General features: G+C 40.0%; 1 protein-coding gene across 2 annotated transcripts in view; it reads left to right on the plus strand.

Annotated features, from left to right (window-relative positions):
- PLD5 (phospholipase D family member 5) overlaps positions 1–24,796 on the plus strand; it is a 113,710-nt gene extending 88,914 nt beyond the window's left edge. For both annotated transcript variants that reach the window (XM_049830720.1, XM_049830721.1), the window contains 5 exons: positions 9,569–9,766; positions 13,699–13,838; positions 15,904–16,069; positions 22,250–22,364; positions 24,480–24,796. In XM_049830720.1, coding sequence (XP_049686677.1) covers positions 9,569–9,766; positions 13,699–13,838; positions 15,904–16,069; positions 22,250–22,364; positions 24,480–24,715 — 855 coding nt within the window. In that variant the 3' untranslated portion in view covers positions 24,716–24,796. The remainder of the gene's footprint in view (positions 1–9,568; positions 9,767–13,698; positions 13,839–15,903; positions 16,070–22,249; positions 22,365–24,479) is intronic.
- Positions 24,797–25,362: the final 566 nt, after the last annotated feature.

Below are 25,362 nucleotides of genomic sequence, written 5' to 3' on the forward strand. Positions count from 1 at the left end.
TTCTCTTTGTTCTGTTCAGGGCTAACTTATATAAGAGCTGTGCTGACTTTTATTAGCATATTAAATCTCTGACATCTTTGGCACATAATGCTTCTGCTTCTTGCACAAGGCATGTTACACATTATTTAGAAATAAACAATTTTTACAACCACAGGGGCAGCATCTGCTGTGATTTGAGATAGGAGAAAACACCCAGGTCATGACCTTATGCAAGAAACACATTAAAAATGTTCCTCTTTCTCATGATGATATAGCCATAGCATGCATTATTACTATTTGTTCATGTAGTAGCAGCCTGCTACTTCACAAGTCCAAAAAGGCTTTTCAGATGACCCAAATGACCTTTACCTGTACGTGCAACATAGTGCTTTAGCAGAAAGAGGGAATTAAGAAAGCATGAATCAGTGTGTTCCCAATTTTACTGTTAGGCATGAATATGATATATTAATTTAATTCCAAGTTTCTTTCCTAGGAGCATGTACCAGGACCACATCTTTACAGGAGACATTGCTTCCATGTTGAAGCAACCAGAAACCCCTCAAATATATAAGGTGGCTACTCAGAAGAATAGGACAAAGAGCAAGTATGGATTTCTGAAACAGATTTTCATATAGGCTAGCCATTGTCCTGGGGCTGCCTGTGTACTGTTTCTCTAAATTACCTTGCCTATCTAAACTGCTTGGATTCCTAACTTAGCTTGAGGTCCTGTACACTGAATTTAATCAAGGCTCAGTCAAAAATTAATTAGAGCCTTTGGCTTTCTGCTTACATCAAGAGAAGAAGTTTCTAATTCTGATCAGGTAGACTGGCAAGGCTCAACAGTTACAGCAGTAATTCATATGCAATGTCATTGTCCCAGTTTGTGTCCACAGCACGCCTGCCACCAATCCCTATTCGGTTTGCAAAAGGAAAACCCACAGTGTGTGTCAGTGACGTTATAAATAATGTATCCAATTAAGTCAACTACGTGCCATTGCATTTCCCTGAAACCCACAAATCTGAAAGCCCCAAAGAAACTGTGCACTTTGAGAGAAATATTTAGGCATAAATATTGCCCTTGTTTTGAGGTCAGTCCTTTGCACTCTCCTCTCTGTGTTGTACAGAAGGCGTACAGAGATTGCCCCTTGCAGCATTACAGAGGATGAGAACAAATACTAAGAGCTTGTGCTGCGAGTTCCAGCTGCCTGAGGAGGATGCAAGGTAAGGGCTGACAGGACAGGCGCCGATGCAGGAGAGATGGAAAGAGGCAGCGGGAGGTATGCGTGGGTGCACGGCAAAGGAGAGTCCAGGCCTTTCCAGAAGCTAGCAGGATCTTTCACTTCACCTTTTAATTTTTTTATGGATCCAGTGAGGTAGTGAATTGTTTAATGTCATGTGAATGACACCAGTACTGAAATGTGATGCAGCTTGCCAGCAGTGAGATGGAGGCCAGCACAACATGGTCCTTTTCTTCCTAGCCTGCACTTTTCTTTGATATAAGGAACAAAAACTGTGGTTCAAAAGAGAAACAGAATCAAATTAGAATTCACATTAATTAGATTTCCTGCAGTAAAACAAGAAATAAATCAAACATGATCCTGGAAAAATGGTTTCTTGCAGTTGCAAGCTTGCTTTTTCCCTGAAGAGACGCTTGTGCTTGCTTTGAGGGGGTAATGAAACTGTAAACTGGAAAGTCATTTGAAAATGATAAATTAGGCTGTGATTATGCCAAGTGATATTAATTATGCTGATAGACTATATAGCAAGGAATTTTTAACTGATTCAGTTCTGCTTTCTGGTTTGCTCTGACAAGTAGCAGTGTTAGGCTTGCTTTCTTTGTGAGCTTCATTAACAGCAGTAAGAAAGCCCAAACTTGCGTTCTCAGTTCTGTGTTAGGTTCTACATGATCATCATCACAGAGCGGTCCGTGGTTTAAACAAATTGTATTTGTATTGTTTGTACAAACAAATTTATTTTTGCTAAGTTTTCTGTATCAATAGAGCAGATGGCTGAAAAAGAAAAACCACGATGGGGTTTTTTTCTAATGTGACAAGGACACAGGGGATTTCTGGTTTTCTACTTTGAAGATGCATTGCCACCTCTTCCTCACAAAGTTCTTTTGAAACCACACCATTTTAAAATAAGCCCCCCCTCTGTCTGGGTGTCTAGCTTGCTTTGCATCTCAGTGCAGTTCCTTTCACCAGAAATGAAATGCTGAACCTAATGTTTTTTCAGCATGGTTTTCTGAAGATCAGGGTGTTATACAAAATAATGGTGGGACTATCTACTTAATGTAAGCTGAAGTGGAAATTAGTAGATCATCACCGTGCAGTTTTGTGAGCTTGTGTTCTTTTCTTGAGAAAAAGGAATAGGATGCAACAATTATCAGCTCCTAAAATATCTCATCTGCCTTATCATGGCAGCTTTTTGCCATTAGATAATAGAAGTAAAAATAATGTATGAAGTTGTAACTTCCCTGGGACTTTTATTCTGCAAGAACCACAGACCCAAATCTATCACATGGACTTTCTAAAGCTAAGAATTAAAGACTGTGGACTGCTGGTGGCTGCCAATTCAAATGTACTTTATCAGTTCCAATGGAGTACAGTCAGTCCACTTAATGTCCCTTCCTTTCTTTTAGTGAGAGCATGTTACAGCTCTACACTAACAGTCAGTGCCAATGCTGGGTGCACTCTCTATCGAATGCATCGCCTCTTCTTGGTCACATGCTCAGATTTATTTCCAGCACAGTGGCTTGAGTGACAGTTTCCCATTTTCAGTGATGGGATCAAGTTCCCAGCTCAGGTTGAGACTGCATTCTTATGTCAAGCGGAAGAGACTTTTTTCCTAGTTCAGTAGAAATTCTGCTTGCTGATTATTTTCAAATCACTTAAAACCAAGATAACAGACAATTAACCTTTTCCCTTAGGTGACAGCAAGGTAAAACCCCCACAGCTGTGGGCCAGGCACAAGAGATATCCATGTGCAAGATTCACAAAGTGATTCACTGGAGAATAGTTAAGAGTTGAATCTAGGAATTTCAAAATACCATTAATTCAATAAAGTGTCTATAGAAGATAGGAACAATCGTTACAATGAAAGAGTTTATCTCAAAATTTAATCTGTTTGAATTCTTTCAGTAATCTTCAAAAGCAGTTTGCAGTTTTCAAAATAACAGGGAATTCAAGTAAGAACATTTATTGTGCCCGAGATGATTTCTGACATCTAGAGATGCTGTTAATTTAAATTTTGCATTTATTCACTCCCAGATAGTTTAAGCTAGACAGTTTTGCTAAATTCCTGAGAATACAGTGCTTTACCATTTGTATTAATCTTCTCTATTTAGTATTTCCCAACAGTAATGTAGCTCCCATGTTCTTACCAACATGGAAGGAAAAAGGGGAACTCGGAGCAGAAGCAGGACTGTGTGGATTTGGATTTTACTGAATTACTTTTAACAAAACAAAGATGTGAAGCCTCTACACTGTATTACTAGCCAAGCATGGAGGGAGGATTTTGGCTCAGGATGCACAAGGGTAGGTTGTAATTTCTAGTGAAGTGTTAGCTGAGGTACGTGCTTTTGCTGTTTTGGTGGACTCTAATACTGGCACCGGTTTTGTGATAGAAGAGCCAGGCAGTGTTGCGGCCTTCTCGGCCTCTTTAGCATCAGGTTGCATTTTTGGTTTACATCAGTATGACAGCTATCTGAACGGGGTCTGTTACACTTAATAAATTTGTGATGGGCACTGCTCCTGTAATCCTGTTATAGCAGTCTGCTACAACAGTCACATCATCAATACTACATAAACACTTTTACCTTTCTCAAATCTCTCTGTCTCTCTCTCTCCGTTGGCGATGGTCGCTCCCATCAGAACACCCTTCCCCTCCTGCACCACCACCACAGGGCACCACTTGACTGTTACCTGTACCTGGCACAGGACTGGCACACATACCTGCTCAGCAGGTTTTGGTCAGAGGTAAAGAACAGGTGCACTCAGACAGCCTTCAGATGATGCTATGTATGATTGGAAAAGATTCACTGAGCCTTAAATGATACCAGATGAAAACACAAGGGAGGTTTGCCGTAGGGGTCAGGTAAGACTGATAAACAAGTGGAAAAGAACTGTATGTTTGGACTGCGGGCTAACCAATTAGAGCACCTTTTATGAAAAGATAACGAGTTTACCACTGTAAATATCCGTGGTCAGCTCTAAGGTGGTGATTAATAGATTGCATATTATTTTTCTTTAGAAGCTATTGAAAATCTTAGGTCCTTTTAGGCCTTAGGAATTGATTTATCAGTATAGCATGCTTTTTGTTACTCCATTACTCGCCCCTGTTGTGAATCTGGTTTTGCTTAGTCATTCATTTGGAAAGGGGTCATTAAAAAAGTCACAGGCTTGAAAGGATAATTAAACACAGTTTCAAACACAGGCAAATGGGAGATGCACACACAGTCCTGTAAATAAAAAGTCTACTTAGTAAATTTAGTGTGTAATAGACTACCTGTAGTTAATCCAGAGTTTCTGTAGTGCAGGCAAGGGATGCCCGGCACCTGTTGGTGGCCAGAGCTTTTGGTGGGCAAATGGTGGTTAATGTCTGAGGAGGGCTGCCTATCATTTTCAGGATCAGGCCCCAGTGCGAGCAATTACTAAAAACTTTTCCTTTAAAAGAAATTAACAAGAAGTCTTCTAAAGCCTCCTGCTACGTTTGCCACAATTCAGATATTGCAAGCTGTGAACCAGATTGTGCTACTCTTACATAGGTCAAATAGTACCTTGCCGACACAGTGGGGTTGTCTCTAGGGTATAGCTCAAGGTAAATATAAAATGCACTGTCTAGTCTGCACAGTGCAGGATAAGGACACCATTGTACTCCCTGTCTAACCCCTGATCCAAATGTATTTGAAAAGTCTTGCTAACACTGTTTCTCAGTTTAGGAAGTTTACAGTGTTATGGGTCCACAACCTGTATTGTTTAGGTTCTTTTCCCGTGTTTTTTTTTTCATTTTGTATATGATGCCTACAAATGTACAAGGGAAAAGAATAAGCAAAAATTCCTGTCTGTGAAACCCTGCTCTTTGCCCAGTCTAGTAAGGAATTCCTCCTCTTGTCATAAAAATCACTATTTTTCTAGATAGGCTGTATTTATTATTTTTTTTGTAGCTAACTGATTTTCTGTAGTTAGAGCTTCATTGTACAGTGGGTTTAAGCCACCATTTCTTCAGTCTCTTGTAGCCATTCACTTCTCTGGTGCTTTAAGAAACCCATTATTGGCAAGAAGGACAAACGGTGCTTTGGTAGCCTTTAATAGTTGCTCAGCACAAATGTAAATGACAGGGGGAAGAACAAGGAAAACCAGCTCCCATGTTTTTCATTGAGAAGAGCACTCATGGTGGTTCTTAACAAAGAGGGGGAAAAACCTGCTCATGAGAGGACACAAAATTCTCCATCCAGAAAACCATTCCTGTCCCCAGCCCCCAGCACATGTCCTGAAAATGTCACTCAGAAGCAAGTCTGCAACTTTAACGTCCAAATATTTCAGTTCCATTTTGAGGTAATCAGATTTGTGACTCTTTATTTTCATTTCAGATTTGTCTGTCTTAGTTTTATTAAGATTTGGATTTTTTGAGATCATCGTCACTTTAATTTTTCACTGATGTTTTCATTACTGTGCGAGTTGCTTTTAAAACTCAGGATGAAGAAATGCTTCCCTTGCCTTAAAAGCTCTTGCCCTGAAGGCTTTTACCTTAACAGATACCTCAGATGCTGCTTAGCTGCAGGTTTCAGTCACTACAATCCAGGGAGCAACACTCGGATTTTGATTCTTTCAGTATAAATGATTTTTTTCTGCTTCTCCTCTGAGACTATCTGGGAAAAAAAAGTCTGTAATAACAGCAGCTCTCAAACCAAAGAGAAGGTCTTTTCCCTTACCTAGATGACATACCACATCATACTATATCTGTCACCAGCACATCCTTGCTGCCCCATCTCTGCAATGCCTCCAGGATGATACGCTTTGTGATTAATTGGATAAAGAGCAGTCTCTCCTCACCTCAGAGTATGGGAGTAAAACTAGGCTCAGTGTGGAAGATGCCTCTGAAACAGAGTGGTTTTTTTGGTCTCCAAAATTATTGGGGCTGTTCTGCAAGAAAGGAGACAGCTGGGGTTTTCCTGCATACACGTGTGCACTGTTGGTATTGTTCCCACTTCAAGGTGATGTACCATACGTAAAGTAAACCAAGATGGTCACGAGGTGACAGGTGGACGTCTAACCTGGTTTCCTAAGGAAATGAGGTCTGCACAATAAGCACGGGAGTCGCTGTCTGCCCTCTTCCAGTAGCTTTGAATCTGCTTTCCAGGTTCAGGCAAATTTGAACTGAAGTTCATAAAAGCTTAATGAAAACAGGCAGCTGGGTAAAGAGGATAACTGTGTTTTCCCAGAGAGGGAAAGGAGGAGCCCACTCTGTATCACGTACCAGGGAATCCATGTGGGGGAGAGCTCTTAGCCCAGCTTCAGAAGCAGGAAAAGCTTTGATCAGTGCTTGCCTCCAGAGAAGGCAGCTGCAAGACGCAACGCTGTGGGAAGGCAGGGTTCATTACTGCACGGTAAATACATCTCTTGATTTGGCTTCCTTCCAGTCGGCGATCTGCGCCGGTGAGCGGCAGGGCCTCAGCCAGCACACCACCGCACCGCCACACCACCGCACCGCCACACCACCGCACCGCCACACCACCGCACCGCCACACCACCGCACCGCCACACCACCGCACCGCCACACCACCGCACCGCCACACCACCGCACCGCCACACCACCGCACCGCCACACCACCGCACCGCCACACCACCGCACCCCCGCACCAGCGCACCACCGCACCAGCACACCTCCGCACCAGCACACCACCGCACCGCCGCACCAGCACACCACCGCACCAGCACACCACCGCACCACCCCGGCTCCTGCAGCCGCCCACTCCCACGGCGGGGTCAGAGTCCGGTGCCAAACGGGCTGGTCCCTGCCTGCTTCTGCTCGTGGGGAGAGGCTGGCCGTAAGGCACGGCTAATGCTTCGTCTCACAGCCAGGCTAGGTGGTGACCTGTGAAAATTGCACTTAACCGATTAGTGGCGCCGGCTTCCTCCCGACCTCTGTACATTAGGCAGAAGGGCAGTCCTTTAAATCACAGGGGAAGGACACACTGCACGCACTCCTGCTCTGAGGGGAGCTGCTCATGCTGATGCAATCCTGGCAGCTTCTGGTGTGCTGTGAGGACACTATTTTATCTTTACTTTTAATGGAAGGGATAAAGTGGAGTAGTAATAATGGGACTGATAAATGAAGGGAAAACTGTAACCACATAATTATGTCAGAATCAACTAACAGCCATGAAAAGCCGATTAAACCACATTATGCAGATACATGTAACAGAATACTATTAGTAAGTCCTTTGCAATGGCACGCCTGGCAATTAAGGGAGCAGTATTGGCAGCACACAGTGAAAACAGTGATAATGTATAGTTAAAAATGTTTGGAGACAAACAGTGCATAGAGTACAGGGACAGCCTAGAACTGAATACAGGAGTGTCCTCAAAGATACCAGCGCCCAGGGGAAGAACCAAAGATGTTATTCCAAATAGACATTTTGACTAGGATGTTGGGCATGGCTTGGAGTAAATTATATTTATCATCAAAATTAATTTACTGGCTTATAAATGAAAGGCTGCAGTGCAGCAAGTAGTCTGTATTTTCCAACCGTCCACAAATTTCAGGTTGAACAGGCTAATGCAGGAATTCTCTTTTTTTTCTGAATTAAAGGCAGCTTGCAGAAATATTCCGATTTAGGCAGTAAGAATATTAGGTAATGTTCCTGTGGTTGCAACTATTCAGTAAATATTTGGTAATAAGATTGCTCGGTGTTGTATATTCTTATGTAAGTGGTATTTCCAGGTTGGGGACCTGAAGAAGGTGTCACCCATCAAGTTACTTTGTCATTGGAGTATTGGGATCTGTTGTTTCCTCTCACCCACCACGGAAAGAGAGTGGAGGTTCAATTCTACCCTTCGCTTCCCTTCCTCTGCCCGCTCTTGCAGAGCAGTTCTCATCTGCCGTCAGGGAGAATTGCGCAGGAACAAGCTCTGAGATAACGTTTAGTGTGGGGTTCAGAGTTCCCACAGGCTTTACAAAAAAATACACTCCTACCAGAAACTACTCCATGTGACTGTGGAGATCTCATCTAAGGGAGTGAAACCAGAGGGGATTTTTTTGGTGTCAAAGGATGAGCATGCTGGAGAGTTCGTACTCCCCTTATTTTCTTCATCATGCCAGGCAGACTTCAGAGACATGCTACCAAGACAGTTTGCTTGCAGAAAACCAGCATGGATCTTTTAAATATTTATCCTACATACTGTTTTCCAACAGATACATGCAGGTTTTCTTCTCAGCTTTATTTTTGGAGATGGCTGCACTAGTGTGAAATGCAGATAATGAGAGGTCAATAGCATCCGTGCCCACAGCAGTGCTCTCCTGAGCTGTTATAAAACAAAGGAAGGGAGAGAGCGTGTGTGTGGTTACACTTTGATTACAGAAGCCAGGCAATACATTTATAAATTAAATTCTGTCAACAACTTAAGTACTAGGGACGTGCAATTAACATAATCTCTGCCGAACCAAGATTTATGATGACCAGGAGACATGGAGAAGTGAGACTGTGTCCATAGAAGGTTAAAGCATTTAATTGTACTATGATGTCTATATTTACTTGGGTGATTTTTCCTCATACTTTGAATGTGAGAATGTTGATGCTTACAGTGTACTTTTCATGAGAGAAGAGTATCATTATCTCCATTTTTAGATGTGAATAAACAGACACACAGAAATTTGGAGTACCCTAGGTGAGGTACAATACCATAGCAATGGGGGCGTTAAGAACCCAACCTTTTTGTGTCTTAGCTGGGTATACTATATACTAGATTATGATGGATTTAATAGCACAGTAAATTTAGATACTAAACACCTGTTTTGTCATCCTTTTATTTGAAGCTTGAGCATCATATTCCTTCTCCAGCAGAAAAGTAACTTAAGTCCATTTCTTTCACCTTTTCCAGAACTCAGAGAAAACGAATTGTTTCTGAAGTAAGAAACTGTAACTGGTAGCAGTGTGTGCTCCTACATTGTCCAGCAGAAAGGATGCTTTTCCTGTAAACAAAAGAATATAAAAATAATAAATAAAAACCACTCTAGCCAAGAGCAGTAAACCTTGGGCAACACCTATGACAAAATCAGTGCCTATGACAAACGGGTATCACTCCTAAGTTGGGTCTGTCTGTAAGGTGTGTTGTATTCTATCAGGACATGTAGCTCTGACATACACTGAACCTACAAACCCTGTTGCAGCTTTTGCCTGCTCTTGACTTTGAAGATGTAGCTAATGTGTTTGCCTTTAAAATAATGTTCTTGTAGTCGACAGTACTACCGCTGAGCTCGAGGCAGGCAACTGGAAGATACCCCTCAGACACTCTTAGATTCTTGCTGCATACTTCCACAGATCCATCAGCCAAAATATCACTAACGATATGAACTTTTAATTTCACAGATGAAGGAACTTGGTGTCATCGTATACAACTGTAGCTGCCTGGTCCTGGATTTACAAAGGATATTTGCCCTGTATAGCTCATTAAGATACAAGAATAAAATACCTCCGAGTTGGTCTAAGAGACTATATGGAGTGTACGATACTCAGAATAAACTGACACTGCAGCTGAATGAGACAAAATCAGAAGCTTTTGTGTCGGTAAGTTCTGAAATGAGTTGCAGAGAGGGAGGGAAGGGAAGAAACTTATTTAACCCACCAGATTTTTGGAAGACTGGGAAATTTAACATCTGCTTATTTGCCTAATGTTGTCCTTTATGAACTACAGAGTAGTGAAACCAGGTTAGGTAGGTGTTAGTAGCATCTATGAAAGAATCTCAAGTGTCTTTTCGCTGATAGAGAGATGTTCACAGTTCCCTGCAGTAAGTCCGTCATAACGCTGTGTTCTCCCTGACAGTATCTGTCAGGGAGAAGTTACCATGGAAAGTGATTTCCATGAATAGGAACATATATGGCGTCAATTAAGCCTATACTTAAGTATTTCTCTATATTGGCCCTAACTGAAGAAGATGCACATTACTGCTATGTCCTTAACCAAAAGCAGCTACTAAAACTGAGATTCATGCAAGTGACTGGAAACTCAACTATAGAGATAAGACCACTACAGCATCACCTACACAAGACAGAACTTGTTGGATAGTCTCATAATGCCAGAAAACCAAATCATTCTGTTGTCTGGGAAAACAGTTATTCCAATAGGTATACTTTTGCGGGGAAGTCTGTAATTGAAAGGTGTTTAAAAAGTTATTTGCCTCTTTCTGTGGTCCAGAATAGAAAAATCACAATATATTTTTTCTTCATTCTGATTTCTGTGATATTGTTCCTACATGCAATTTGCCAGGACAAAGGATTTCATTTGAGCATTATTCTTTTCCCCTTTCTCTGTAATGTTCACTGCTTTTCCTCTTGTGTTCAAAAAATAGTAGGGAGACCCTTCAAATTAGGTTATTTATTTACAGGAGCAGATAGAAGGTGAATGACTTGGGAGTAAATGGTCTGTTAATCAGACATCTAAAATGATACAGAATAAGCTTGATATCAGAGCTTGTGTTTTTATCAATGTAATGTATACTGATTAATCCTTTTCACCCTGTTCCATTGAAAGCATTCATACTTCCATAGAACATTATCTACTTTAGCTGTAAACGACTTTTTAAAACTTCTAAAATTCAAGCAGCAACCCCCATGGAAGCACTACCTGGTGTGTGTATTTTTAATGGGAAGAAATGGAGCAGTCCTCCATCTCACCAGTGATGTAGCAAAACTGGAAAAAAGTACACAGAGCAATAGAGATGATGAAAGATGTGGAGTGTCTTTCATTTTGGAAGTAATTACATGAGTAAAACCAACCCCTTCAAAATCAGGAATATAATGAAGTTGCTAAGAGTTATTTACCATTCTGTATAAATGGTAAATTGCTTTATAACCATGTCTAAAACAACACAAGGCATGTACCACGCTATTAAGTTGTACAGCCACTAGCACAGGATGTTGGTGCAGATGAGTGGTTGGTTATACAGGGCAGAGTTTACCTTCCCCTGCTGGGAGCCAGGCAACATTCAGGTGTCCAGGATTTGTCACACTCCTACAATCACTGGAGAGACAGAGAGCTATTTTGGAGTGAAAATTTGGAAATGCCTAAGACAGCCAGAATTAATAGCTATCTGAAGAGACATATGCTTCCATTGATTCTGGAGAGTCTTAAGGACTAGCTTAAATTAGAGACTGCCTTTCAGACAGTTAGCTAAGGAGCTGTGACATGAACTCCAACTCCCTTCTAAGCAATCTGTAAGAAATGGAGAAATCCTGCTGAAAGCCAGTCCTGAAGGGACACACAGTAAGGAAAGCTGGGTAAGGCCAACTTTAAGGCATTTGGGATCTGAGACAAAGAGATGTGGAGAAAGGCTCTACAAAAACTGCTCTTCTGCAGTTTGCAGAACGCTCACTTCCTCCCTGTGATTTGTATTTCCTTTTGTGTGGGCAACAAAAGCCACTCCTCTTGAAATTCCACTTCAGAAAACAAAAGGAAGGAGTCACAGGTACTCAGAAGCTCAGGTCAGGGAAGTCCAACTCCAAGAGCTACCTGAATTTGCAGCCACAGCCAGTTGGGCTGGTTCATCCTTCCTGAAAACACGCTCTTCAACAAATTTCTCACCTACTAGCAAATTCTCTGTGTTTGCCAGCATGCCCCTCTGAAAGGCAGTCCTGGAGTTGCACTGGCCTGGTTTGGTGGACCAAGTGTTAACATCGCTGTCTGTTCCCGAACGAATAATGGTAAGAAGAAAGTTTCCGCAGGCCAGGCAGCTGTCTGTGCCGGGGTGCTGGTGCTGTCCCTGGCCAGCCCTGCGCTGCCTCCCTTTCGGTCCGGGACAGCACAGCCCCTGAGCAGGGGCACAGCAAGGTACTGGTGCCCAGGGAGAACAAAGGCCTGTTTCTGGCAGGTGAAGAGAAGTATCAACTGTGTATTTGGTCAGAACAGCAAGTACTATACAACTAACATGGAGAAAAGTACTAAAATATTCTATGACCATGGAGTGGGGTCAGCCGTGCCACAGGGTAACGAGTGCAATGTCCAAACACAAGTGTTACAGTGAGAGCTTTAACAGACGTTTGTCTTCTAATTATCTGCTAAATGTCTTTCACTTTCTGGTCCTTGTCTTTCTCAGATGCATGCAATATAATGCATAAGAATTCCTTTCTTTAGCTGCTCTGTAACTTAAAACTTCTATTCAAGAAAATAGTACGAGTGTAAGAATAAAATCTCAGTGCAATAGCCTCCTATAAGTTTCAGATAACACATAAATCATATTCAACAAAATCACTTTACACTTTTTCTTGAGTTGAAACTCATTCTTTGAAAACGGATTTCACTTTCAATGTTTGTGCTGTATAAAACAAGCATAACGCACAGTCGTTGAAATTTTTTGTTAAATTCAGGAGTCGTGGCTTAGTGTTGCTTAGCAACAACGTCGTCTTCCAGACTGGCTGATAAAATGCAAGAGGTTTCCGTTGTTTTTCTTAGTGTTCAGGAATGGATCTGCAATATTGGTCTTGAAATCTTGCCACAGTTAATTTTCTAGTATTTTCTGAACTTAGTTGTACCAACTCCTTAAGAACACCAGTCAATGATTAAGAAACCACTGTGACAGGCATTGTATTGAAAGGAAAAAAACCTAATCAACTCCCCAGGGTCTGTCCCTAAAGAAAACATACTAATCTAGATGTCAGCTGCAACCCAAGCGGGTAGCAAAGGTGATACAGCAGCAGGAAGGCAGGGGTCTGTCAGGGCCAGCTGTTAAGGCCAAGTGGCACCTGCTCCAGCTCCATGAAGTGCCTTTAACAACCTCTACTCCCAGGAACTCTGGTGTTGCCTGCGAGCAACCTGGCAGGTGGCTCCACTTCTCTCTCCCTGCTCAGGCAGGAGAGCAGAAAGTCCTGGGCCTCTGCCACAGACGGGTGACTCCTGCTGGCTTCACCTTGCTGACTTGACACATTCAACAGCCCTAGATACAAGGCAGGAAAGCTGAAATCTGGACTTACTGCTTACCGGCTCAGTACCAGGCAGAGTTCATTTATACCTGAAGCTAGGTTTTAGAGATAAGTTTCGTGCAAAACTGCAGCATCTCCCTGCGACAGTGACTGAGCAAATGGTGACTTTGCATGGAACTTTAAACAGAACTGACATAATAGACTTAATTCCTGGTCACAAGTGATGGATCAGGGTCATGTGGCAAGCACACAGATATTACTCCATCTAATTGTAACCAGTCCTGGGACTCTGGAACAAAATTCTCTGGAATGTAACTTCAACTAGAGCTTCTATGATGACAGTGGATGTTTTGAAGTTTCTGTGTTCTGTATTTTACCTACAGTTACATCTAAATGGTGAGGCTTTCAAGGGGAAATTAAGCAAACACCTCTCCTTTGTACATTTGAGTGTTCTAGCAGAACAGCTGAAGGTATCAGTTAATATTCTCTACTAAAATAAACTACTTGCCATCTCAAGAAGAATGAGAGGAAGAGAAAATAAATCACGTATTTTAAATGCCATATTTTAACTTTTCCTTTCACAGAATTCACCTAAACTCTTCTGCCCAAAGGACAGAGTCTTGGATATTGAAGCTATATACAGTGTTATCGATGATGCGAAACAGTTTGTATACATAGCTGTCATGGACTACTTGCCGATCGTCATTGACACCAATGCTAAACGGTGAGTGTCCATGTCCAGGACTAGCAGGTTATCACAATGCCAATAAGGTTTGCTGGAGAAAATGAACCCACAGGAGATTACTGTGGACCAATTTCTTGGGGCCCAATTCTGCTCTTATTGAAATCAGTGAGAGTTCTGCCATTGACTTAAATGGGAGCAGAATTGGGACCTAAGAAGACATTTCCAGTTCTGGGTCCTAAGCTTTGGATCTGCCTATCGAAGGAGATCAGAAATTGTCTAATCTGACCATCTGTAAGTCACTGGGACCCAGGAATACAAGAATCTGCTTACACATGAATCCTATTTCTTACACAATTATATTCACTACACTGATACCACAGCTACTGGCATTTTACAAGTATCATATAGATATTCAACATGAGTGTGTGTGTGTGTGTGTTAAGAGAGAAATAACATGTTATGAGTTCTCATATAGAACGTGGGAGATGTTATTGTTTTATTGAAATGTACATATACATGAAAATTTCAAATTCAGCATGGATTACCTTTGAATTATATTACATTTTGGTTAACTGGGAGTTTCTAAAAACAAAGAAAACCAAGTAATTTTTAAACACCCTGTTTGTATGCGCCATTAAAAAGCATGCATAACCCAAAACAGGAGCCACAGTGTAATAAAACCATCCAACTCACAAGGCAAGTATCCGGTGGTCCCTCTGACTTGATAACACTCATAATGAACTGAGAATCTAGCAAAGCTTGCCATTGCATCCATGCACTTTATTTGAACACAGTTAAGCCAAACTAAACATGTTTTGTTCAGGTCTTTCAAAAAGTAACTATCATTTGACTGATATCAAGCATAAGCTGTTTCAAGTCCACAAGAGGGTTTTGCCAACAAACTTACTGTGTACAGCCTCTATCAGTGAAAGAATCATGGCTAATGCTGTAGGAACCTCAGTTTCACAATATGCATCCCTCGCCTTTCTCTTTTATGCTGGAAAGGATCTTAGTATGTAGAATCATTACAGTGTTGCAGCTCATGCTATCTCCTATACTCCTCACTTTGTTCTCGTGCCTGAAGAACTCTGAGATCTGCTGGATTAGGGAGATCCAGGGAAGCTACCTGTGTGAATTCTTCAACATTTTTCCTATGGCATGGCTTTTTTTAAGGCACTGCCACAGCTTCTCTACCTTGTCAGCTCCCAGTTCTCACTTGCAAGTTATTTTCTGGCATTGTAGAGCTCAGATTTCATTAGGCCAAATGCCTTGATGCTGCTGGAATAAAGAAAACATGCATTTTCTTTGCCCAATTCTCCCTGTACTGACCTGCTCCCACCGAAGGTCAGAAACACAAAGCTTAACTAGCGATTGTGAGAATAGTACCATGGAAGCCACCATCCCATTCATGGCAGAATTTCTGCAATCCTCATCAGGAAAAAATGTAGCATCCTCCTTGAACAACCCATCTTCATCTGCTGTTGAAGGATGCAGGCACCCTGCAGAGCTGCAGCTCTTGTTTTCCCAAGCAAGAAATTACAGAAGGCATTCCAGTCCCCAGCCTGTATGGTCCCAGCACAGAGGAAAAAAAGGATGGCAGTCAGGGAGAGATCCCATGTTTCTGTTTCCTTACTTGCATAACCAACAGAAAATCCTTCTTGTCCCTCCCTCTGGGCTGGGTAAGAAGCACCCTCTAGCTGTACTTCATTCTGCTGGTTCCCTGGCACCACAAGAGCTCCACTGCTCTCACCAAAGGCACTGACACAGGAGTAACTCTCCCAGCTATGGGCAGACCAGGTACCTGTATTTTGTGCAAATGTTTTGGCAGTTCTCGGTGCACCTACACAGATGGAAGATGTGCTCAACCATCCACAGCCTCACTGTCTTCACAGTGACAGTTTTGGTGCAGGGCAGAATGACACAAAAGAGGATCTGCTGGCAGATCTGTTTAGTGAGAATCCCTTTGAATGAGAACGGCATTCCTTCAACAGACAGAAAATGAAATTCACATGTGTTTAGTTTTCTCTATGATGTCTAGACTTGGCTGCATAAAAATCTGAAATTTTTTTAAGTTCTCTGAATATATTGTATTCTTTCTCCACAGGTACTGGCCATATTTAGACGGGAAGATCAGAGAAGCATTAGTTTTACGAAGTATTAAAGTACGACTTCTCATAAGTTTCTCAAGAGACACAGATCCCCTTACTTTTAACTTTGTTTCATCTCTGAAAGCTATTTGCACTGAAGTTCCAAGCTGTAGTTTGAAAGTTGTAAGTATAATCCATATTGCTTTGAAATCTAAGATATTTCCCACCCCCACCCCCAAAAAAATCAAGAAAGCTTCACAACTGAGAAGTGGTTTTAGTATCAAAGCCTTTATATTTCATTAAATAACATAGGAAATGTAATAGAACGAACTGAGTGTATTCCTAGTAGTAATACACATCGAAATTAAGACAGAAAAATAGACTGATGCCAAAAGGCAGTCTGTGTGGCGGACAGCCCACGTAAAACACTACATCTGGTCTTTCACAGCAAAGCTAACGGAGTGAACCATAGTCATATGTCGTGTTTATACTAGCTGGTAGGGGTAAATATGACAGCACAAAAATGTGTTTTAGTCTGGATTCATGTAACCTTAGGGTTCAGCTGTGTAAGTATCTATTTTTACTTTAGTCAAGTACAAAGTACAAGAAAAAATAATGATTTTACATTAAATTCAGGCTACAAATTCAGAATTGTGAAGACTAGAACAAGTATTATGTGACCGCATTAGACATGTAATACAGGAAAGTGAGAAATACATTATATGTTATATTTGTATTGCAGAACAGAGTACATGGTAAGTACTACTTTCAATTTGATAAACTTAATTTTTATGAAATTGAGGCATGCTGGATCAGTTTCTTTGGGGGTTTTTTTTGCAGATAACTGTCTTAAATAATCTGCTAAATTATTTTGACTACTTGAATTGATAATCCACTGAATCTCTTTGGCTTTTTAAAATCGTAAAATTGACAACAATTGTAGAAACAAGTACTATTTATGTTATACACACTAAGTGCTATTTATGCATATATAGAAATAGGGATTTTGGTTGTAACATACACTGTTATTACAAGTTTCCTAGGTAAGAAGCAGCATAAAGTGTGGGGTTTAAGTCAAAAACCCCATACATGGCTGACACTGCTTAAGCCACTTCAATTTTGAGTACCTTCTAGCTTGTTCCATATTTATCATCAAAATCCTGTTTATTTGTTCAAAATTATTTTTTATTTAAGTGGCATCTAATGCTCTACATACTGATATCCATTTCCATCTATTTACAACAGGTAAAATCTTTAGTATAGAATTTATCTTGTCAAGAACTAAATGCTAAAAGGAAAAAAAAAATATTTCTAGACATCTATTCTAGGTAGATCGGCTAGCTAGAGTATCTGCAGTTAGAAAACACAAATACAACTTCCAGTAAAAAACTGAGACTGGCCCAGATTTAAATAGTTGTAAAGGTACCACACACCTCTGTTACCTCTGTGCTGGTCATCGCATGTTCCACATTCCAGGTAAGTCACTGCCTTAAATAAGCCTTGGTATGAGTAATACTAGTATCTATTTGATTTTGGCTGACACTGTACCACAGGCTCTGCCACAACACTCCTTTACTTCACAAATCATGTCAGATGAGCACTGTTTTTTTAAAATTGCATTTCTTTTGTATTCATCTGCTCTAGCCAGGATCAAAATGAAACAGAACTACGTGTGTGTATGAGGTAGAAGGAATAGGCTAACAAGATAAAAATTAAACTTAAACCTTTTGAATTATTGGAAAATTCTGCTTTTCCCTTTTGGTTCTGCTTTGGGTATGAGAAAACATAAAGTCAAAGTAAACTCTGTACAGAAAACACTGTCATGCAGACATGTATTGTACGTGTGTGTTTATACACAAGAACACCAAAATTTTAAGAGAACCTTAAGTTACAAATTCTGATTGAAATTATACTTAAAATTGCTAAGCTGTGTATGGCACACCCTCCCCCTTCTTCTGTTCTCTCAGGGATAATATACCCGAGTCCTACAAAGCATGTTGGGTAGCTTTTTTCTCTCATTTAGCTTTTGATCCCTGTGATATGCCTTGTTGTGATTGTTTTCTTGTTTTTTTATGCCTACGGCAAGACCAGTTTGGCTAGGAAGTTTCCAGCAAGGGCTAGTGGCTTGCTGCAGCTGCAGGGTACACTGTTTTGGCAGCGGCAGCAGCCTGAGGTACACAGTCATCTTGGAGAAGGCTGTGCAGATACAGTTTCTCTGTTAGATGGGAATCTCTTCCCTATTTCCCCTGGTCTCTCACCAGGCTAATGGAAGTTTTGGTGCTAACTGCAAGTATATAGTTAGAAACAGGGCACTGCAAACCCGCTATGCCTAGCAGTGTCCTGATCAAAACCAGCCACCAACCGCTGTGCATGTAATTTTTCACTCTGCTATTGAGGTCAGGAAGGCAGAGCCTGCAAGACATGATTTCCTAGTTGCTAACACTGAATTGTAAGAGTGTGCTCTATCTAGAAGCAGGGTTTTTTCCTTTTTTGCCATAAAACTTTGATAATACTGGGCAATTAACATCACCAATGCAGTCAGAAAACACTTGGTCCCTCATTATGCATTCCTCAGCATTTCACTGAGTCCAGTTCACATCAGCATTAATAATTATTGCATTCAACTGAAACTGCTTTGAGAGTGCAAACTCAATACAAGGACTCTGAAGAAATGATCACTGGGAAGAAGTCACATGGAAAAAGCTTTGTTTGAGGACTAAATAAGTGCTGTAAGCACACAGCCAAATGTCAAGGAGTAAACTGCATACCAACCTGCTCATTTAGGGAGCTCTGTCCTATGCACTGAACCACATGTGGTCATGAAATTGAAGCTTGAATCGTAAAGGGTAAAGTCAAGGTGAAGAGCTCACCATTGTGCTTCTTGGGACCTTAATTCCAGTACTCCTTAAGTTTTGTGTGCTTGACCATGTAAATATGTCTTCTGTGCAAGAATGCTCAGTCTAACTCTCAAAGGAGCAGTAAAAAGGGCCCAGCTCTGTTGGGTGCAGTGCTGAACAGAGAAAGGTGCAGGTTTTTGAAGGGCCCACAGAAAGCATGAACTAGAACAAAATGTCTTTAGACAACTGGAGACCAGGAATGAGTGGCATGGAACAGACATGTATCTACAGCACAAGTTGTTCTTTAGCCTCCACCTGAATCTATTTTTGAGTCATGCAGGTATATTCCTGTTAAAGTAAGAGGAAGGAAAAACTGAATCTTTCACTAATTCTCAGAAAGCCAGAAATGCTCTACAAGTAAACAAAGTATTATGAATTAACTATGAAACCTTTGTTCCTAAGCTCTAACTTAAAGCTCTAAACTCCTAAAAGAAGGATGGAAAAGACTAATGAAATGTTAGCAGAAGGTGGTGTATTATTAACACAGTACTTCTGCTGAAGGCGCATGTTGGAGAACGGTAGGTTGTGCTACTTAATGCCAGTGCTGGTTCACTTGCTCATGCAAGCACCATTCGTGTATTCTGTTTGTGAGGGCAGATGGGTTTCCCTACTGGTATCTGTATCGTCAAGGAGTTAATGGCTTCTTTGCTGTTGCTGGAGAACACATTACATTTTCAAGCCTTCTATCTTTTCCTGCCTGAATCTGAAATTTTCTCTCTTACAAAGTTATTATACAACCAGAACACTATGTATGATTTTTTCAATTCAGCATATCTGCTGAATCTATCTCAATTTGACAACTCTAAGCTTACACGATTACTGTGCTTGGCTATTTTTACATCAAGGTATGTAACTTTTTGCTACATCTCATAACATTAGGAAGAAGATAGGGTGTTATGTTTTGTTTCCTAGCATTGAATACTTTACCCATTTGCCAGTTTTAGACTATTCCCTACAATATTAGTGTTAGTCACACAGTATCTTCCACATCCCTGTGAAAAGTTACTGTCAGTACCCTTGATGGCCATCCTACGGCTGCTAACTCTGTTCCCGTTTTGTTGCACCAGGGAAAACATGACCATTTTCTTCTGGCTTTATCCAAAAATTCAAGACCTGTTCAGAAAGATTCAGATCCATCTCTAGCTTAAGTACATACTCTCTGTGTGGGTGCGTGTTCATTGAGCAGCTCCTCACACACACACTTGCAGTCTTGATGTTGGCTAAGAACTAACCCCTAATATCTAGTAAACTTTCCTTTATAGCTGCTAAGATGGTTTGTTCTGATTTTTTAATAGTGTATGCTGTAATGTTAGTGATGTTAAAAATCTGTAATTGAAAGTATGATTTCTCCATGCAGCTTAGTTAGATGTGAGTATACAATATGAATCTCATTTAAAGGACAGATACTACGGTTTTACACAGAATAATCTTTTTTAATGCCCTTTATAAAGCGACCACTCAAACAGTTTGGGTGGTTGTGCTTGGTTTTAAATTAAAAACAAGACTTATCTTTGGAATTTTGCTAGTATTTGAACTCATTGCAAAAATTAAACTGTGGAAGCTAACAATGCCATGTACAGGTAAGTAAGCATGCGGCAACATACGAAATTCAGAGACTGTTTAAGGAAACAACTTTGTGATAGTTATTGATCATAAAACTGCGCCACAGTACCATCCAGCATTTGGGCACTGAAAACATGCAAACTCTTTGAATTTTATTTCTAATGCACTAAAACCCTGCTTCAGTTCTAATAAACTTTCATCATTGTGGGGAGGGGGTGCATCAGTCTAAGAACAGAGATTCTCCTCAATGCTTGAATCAGCAGGACCCTGAATTAGCCTTGTATTTTACACAGAGTTCTTCCAAGCAGTTTTGGTACAATCTCTGACAACATAAAATTTACCCCAATATATTTTCCAGTGGGGAGGAAAGAGATTCTGACAGAGTCCACAGCATAAAGTGTTAGATAAACAGCAGTCTCTGGGCTACTCTGCCTCTCTGTCTGCAAATAAATAATTTCCATTAGGTTTGGTAATACTAATTGCAGATAAGCCCATTCAGAACTTAAGAGTTCTCCAAGGAAAACCAAACTGTAATGATCAAGACTGATGATTAAGAGAGATTTTTTTGAATAAGTATTTATATGCAGTTCTGAAGAAACCAGTGGTATAAAACCTAAAGCTGGCGTTCCTGGTAATCAGTAACAACACATTTTGCAATACTCAAGCAGTTTACTGCAAACCAGCTTGAAATCTACCTACCTCATCAGCTGGGTAAAGAATGCTTTATAAAACTAACTGCCTGTGTGCTATGTGTACACCCTTATTTGATTTAATCAAACTGATGATGTAGTCTGCCACAGAGATCATTACATCTCAATAACAAACATAGTATTTTACAGTTGGGTTTTTCAAAGTTGTAATATTATTCTGAAAGACGTCTCCCTAACCTAAAAGGATTCATTCAAGGTTTGTATCAAAAACATCACTAGTTCAAGAGATGAATTTTGCATTACGGAAAACAGACCCACAAGAGCGATCAAGGGGTTTTGGGGGGGAAGAGGGGGTGTTTAAATACTATTTTTCAATGTCTTAAGTGGGTGCAATGTACAGCCAGCTACATTCACCAGTAATATACTGTGAATTAGGTTTGTTCTGAGGATCTACACCATCACCTCAATCAAAGTTTCACAGTCATGCAGTAAATATTTAACTTCATCATCTTATTCTCTACTTCTGGTTTTGGAAACTGTGTCTAGCTATTAGTTTCCTTGATGAAACAAACAATATCCAGATTTGTACTGAAAATCTCATTTTTGTCTTGCACCGATGCAGACAAGGAGTGCATGTGGCTCCAAAATAAATAAAAAATAAAAAATAATCTAACTTTAGACTTTAAGATAAAAAAGAAGCACTTTCCTTTTATTGTCTGGTAAATTTGACCTCTCCAGATCAGATTTAATCCTGAAAAGTTTCTAAGTTTCTGAAATCAGCAAGTTTCCTGGCGGAAACTATGCAATGTGTAATACAAAGGTATTAATTCAGCTGTTGGTGTGCTTGCCAATCTGGATCCTGAAGCAGACTTCAAACCCCAATGTCCCTTGATGAATGAGGAAATTATCTAAAGAAAAATTCCTGGCTCTTACCATGCAGCACATGAAGACTGGGGGGGGGGGATGTTCATTTCATAGCCTTTACTACTTGGCACTGTATTGCTTTTAGTATTCAGTAGCCATATAGTTTGTACAGTTCAGAATGCCAAGGCATAGTATCACAAACTATGAGAATTTAGTAAGAAATACAACGTGCTGTGTTTTATTAAAATTAATGCTTGGCTATAAAAACTCAAGTTCTCTTTTCTGTAGCGCTAACTCATTTTCAATAAAGAGTAAAGAACAGACCATATTTTTTCTGTCCATTATAGAACAGTTCTCATTAATCTGCACTCCATTCTATTTTATGGCAGAAATTCTTTGACCTTGAGGAAGAGAGTGCCTGCTTTCTTAAAGAACAGAAGAACACTTCCCTTCCCAAATTAAATCGTAACAAATATATGGTGACTGATGGAGCTGCATACATTGGTAAGTAAGTAACCACATCTCAAGAAATTCTGGTTTCTAGCCAAAAGCCTGAAATAACATCCATTTGTAAAGGAGGAATCTACAGCTCATATGCTTAAGTTAAAATAATAATTCATTTCTTTGGGAACCTAGATGAAAACTGAGCTTTGAGCCTCTTCTCATTTAAAAACTTTTTTTTATCTATGAATCAGTTTTTCAAAAGCAACATTCAGTATTTAAAAACAGACTGAAAACACAAATACAACACACATTATGAAGCAGGAATAAACTGGATTATTAACATAAGATCTTGTTTCTGCAATCCAATGAAGATGGACTGTTCTCCATTTCCTCCCATGTTACTACTAAAGCTGTGGTCAATCCTGGTAAAAACTGTATAAATGCCTTTCATCTTCATCTTCTGAAGTCTTATTCCATTTACTCTAATGACATTTCAGACACCCTCCTAACATTAGGTATGTATCCAATTGGTATTTTGGGTTGAAGGTGCATTTAAGTAAAGTTGCTGTATGGCTCCTAGCAAAAGTTCATCATCAGTCAAATGTTCACGGAATGCAGTCTAAAAACTGCATTTAAAAAAAAAAAATATCTAGCTGCTTGAGCTGTGTGAGCTGCAGGATCAAGAAACTGCTACTGAATTAAAAAGTAACTCATCAGATTTTATAAAGAGAGAAAACATGCATTCTAATATGCTGCAGCTTGATGCTTTAGTTGCTTACTTCCTCACCCTGACTTACTGCAAAGGGCTTAAAGCCAGTGATTTCAGAGGCCGTGAGGGAGGGCAGAGGCTGCAACCCAGAAGCATGCCCATGCACACATGAAGAATGGAAAATCCCAAGCAGTGTAGACATACAACCAGGAGCTACTCTGAAAAGCTCACCTTGATGGGCTCTGAACACAGACACCTACCTCCCTTAACCTGTCCAAATCTCATTTTTCACTTCAAATAGTGTAGCTTATTATTCTCTTGTCTCCCAAATGTTTTATGAGCTCCCCCCCTAATTTTTTTATTACATTTTAAATTTCTTCCACCAGCCAGATCAAATTTCAGTAACGTGTAACTTGTCTACACAGCATGGATTTTTAGCCAAGTTGTGGTATTTTTCCTTCCTATTGTCCTTACATCCTTAGACATATATAAATCAAAAAAATAAATAATCAAAGCTGTGTGAAAGTAACACAAATGCATGTTAAGGACCCAATTATCTTTTACTTGAAAGCACAGGAAGAAATGTCCCTTATGATGAGGCTTCAATTTACCATCCTTGACAATTTTAGAATTCTTAACACTTCCTGCTGAAATGACACTGAAAGAAAGGGTGTAAGTTTCTTGGGATACCTTCCTGTTTCTTGTATGTTCATATGTTGTTTTAAAAGATGACCTCTAGTAAGAGCATTTTTTTTTTTCTCCAAAATACTGCATGTGTTATGAATGTACAACTTAACTTAAATAGTTACTAGTTCTAGTGAAATAAAAATAAATAACTGAAACACTTGGTTTACCTGTTTTCCATTAATCCAATTGCCCTCTTTGCCTTGCGATCAGCAGGATTTGAAATGCTCATTCAGTATCTTAGATTTCAACAAAGGTGGTAATAACTGGCATAAAGCAGTAAAACCTGTTTTTCTTTCCTGAAATAGTATCTATCAATGGGTAACCCGTAAAAGATCCATTGGTTTGGCTCAGCATTATGGAGCAACCACTCTCCATCCCATCTACTTCAAATTGTTTATACAGCCAAAAAATATTTTCATTCTGGGCACTGAGAAGGCTGATGAGGAAAGTAAATGGAGTAATAATATAATATATGCAAAAGGAAGAGCAAGTTAGTTTTGAATAAATAAAAGAACCTGTTTTCACTTATGAAGGATTAGAGCTGCTGAACTTCCAGAAATTATCTGCACTACACACTGGTATGTAATGGGAGTTTTTTCTTTCCCGCTAGTATAGAAAACTTATTTCTGTCTCTGCCCAGGTAGGCACTGGGGAAAACGATACTCTACCACACTGGATTGCCTTTAGGGAGATCACCTTTTTGTTTGGTTTTGGGGTGGTGGGGTGGTTTTTTTTCCTAATGTTAGAAACTCATTGTATATTCCTGCCTTTACTTGTAGGTAATTTTGATTGGGTAGGAAATGCTTTTACGCAGAATGCTGGAGCTGGCCTTGTTATCAACCAAGCAGACGCGGGGAACAGCACAAGCATCATTAAGCAACTCAAGGCTGTTTTTGAAAGGGACTGGTATTCACATTATGCCAAAAGTTTACAGCCAACAAAAATCCCAAACTGCTTTAATCACAAACTTAATAAAGCAACATCAAATAAGACTGCCATGAGCAATGTGAATTAGAAAGACTATTTTACTGTTTAGTATGGCAATGAAGAATTACGTTGGGGTGTAGCTCTCTTTCATATTTACAGACAAAAGACTTAAAGTAAAAGCAAAAAAACCCGTTTGGTTTGGGGGGGTGTTTTTAGGAAAAAGCACACTTATATAAAAACTGTCTAAACTATATTCTCTATATTGAATTATTTAAGACTTTTCAAGTTTGCTACTTCTGACACTGAATGTCATTTCTGCTTCCATGTTAATTTTCATGTTCTGTGTTTGAATTTAACAGCATGTGTCACTTTTTCTGTTTCAGTTTTAGGACTTCCCCTAATTGCCATCCTGGCTAGAATGAACCTTGAGGCAAAACCAAGATCAAGCTATAAAATGACGTTCTGAGATCAGTTATTATTGACATACAAGTAGATGGTAGGTTTACTGTATTAGAAAACATAAAGGAATAAGCAAAATTTCACACATATACATCTTTCCCTTTAAATAAATACGCAGTCATGCAAATACTTCTTAGTTTTGAGCATTCAGTTTGAGTATCACTCTTCCATTTCTTCTAACTAGCCTTAAAATACATCAGTTACATGACTGATAATTCATTCATCTCCTAAAAGTATAAGAAGGTTTTGAGGGACTGGGGTTGACCTCAAATTTGT

This window comes from Accipiter gentilis, chromosome 28 (assembly GCF_929443795.1).
Source record: "Accipiter gentilis chromosome 28, bAccGen1.1, whole genome shotgun sequence".
In the NCBI taxonomy this organism is placed as follows: domain Eukaryota; kingdom Metazoa; phylum Chordata; class Aves; order Accipitriformes; family Accipitridae; genus Astur; species Astur gentilis.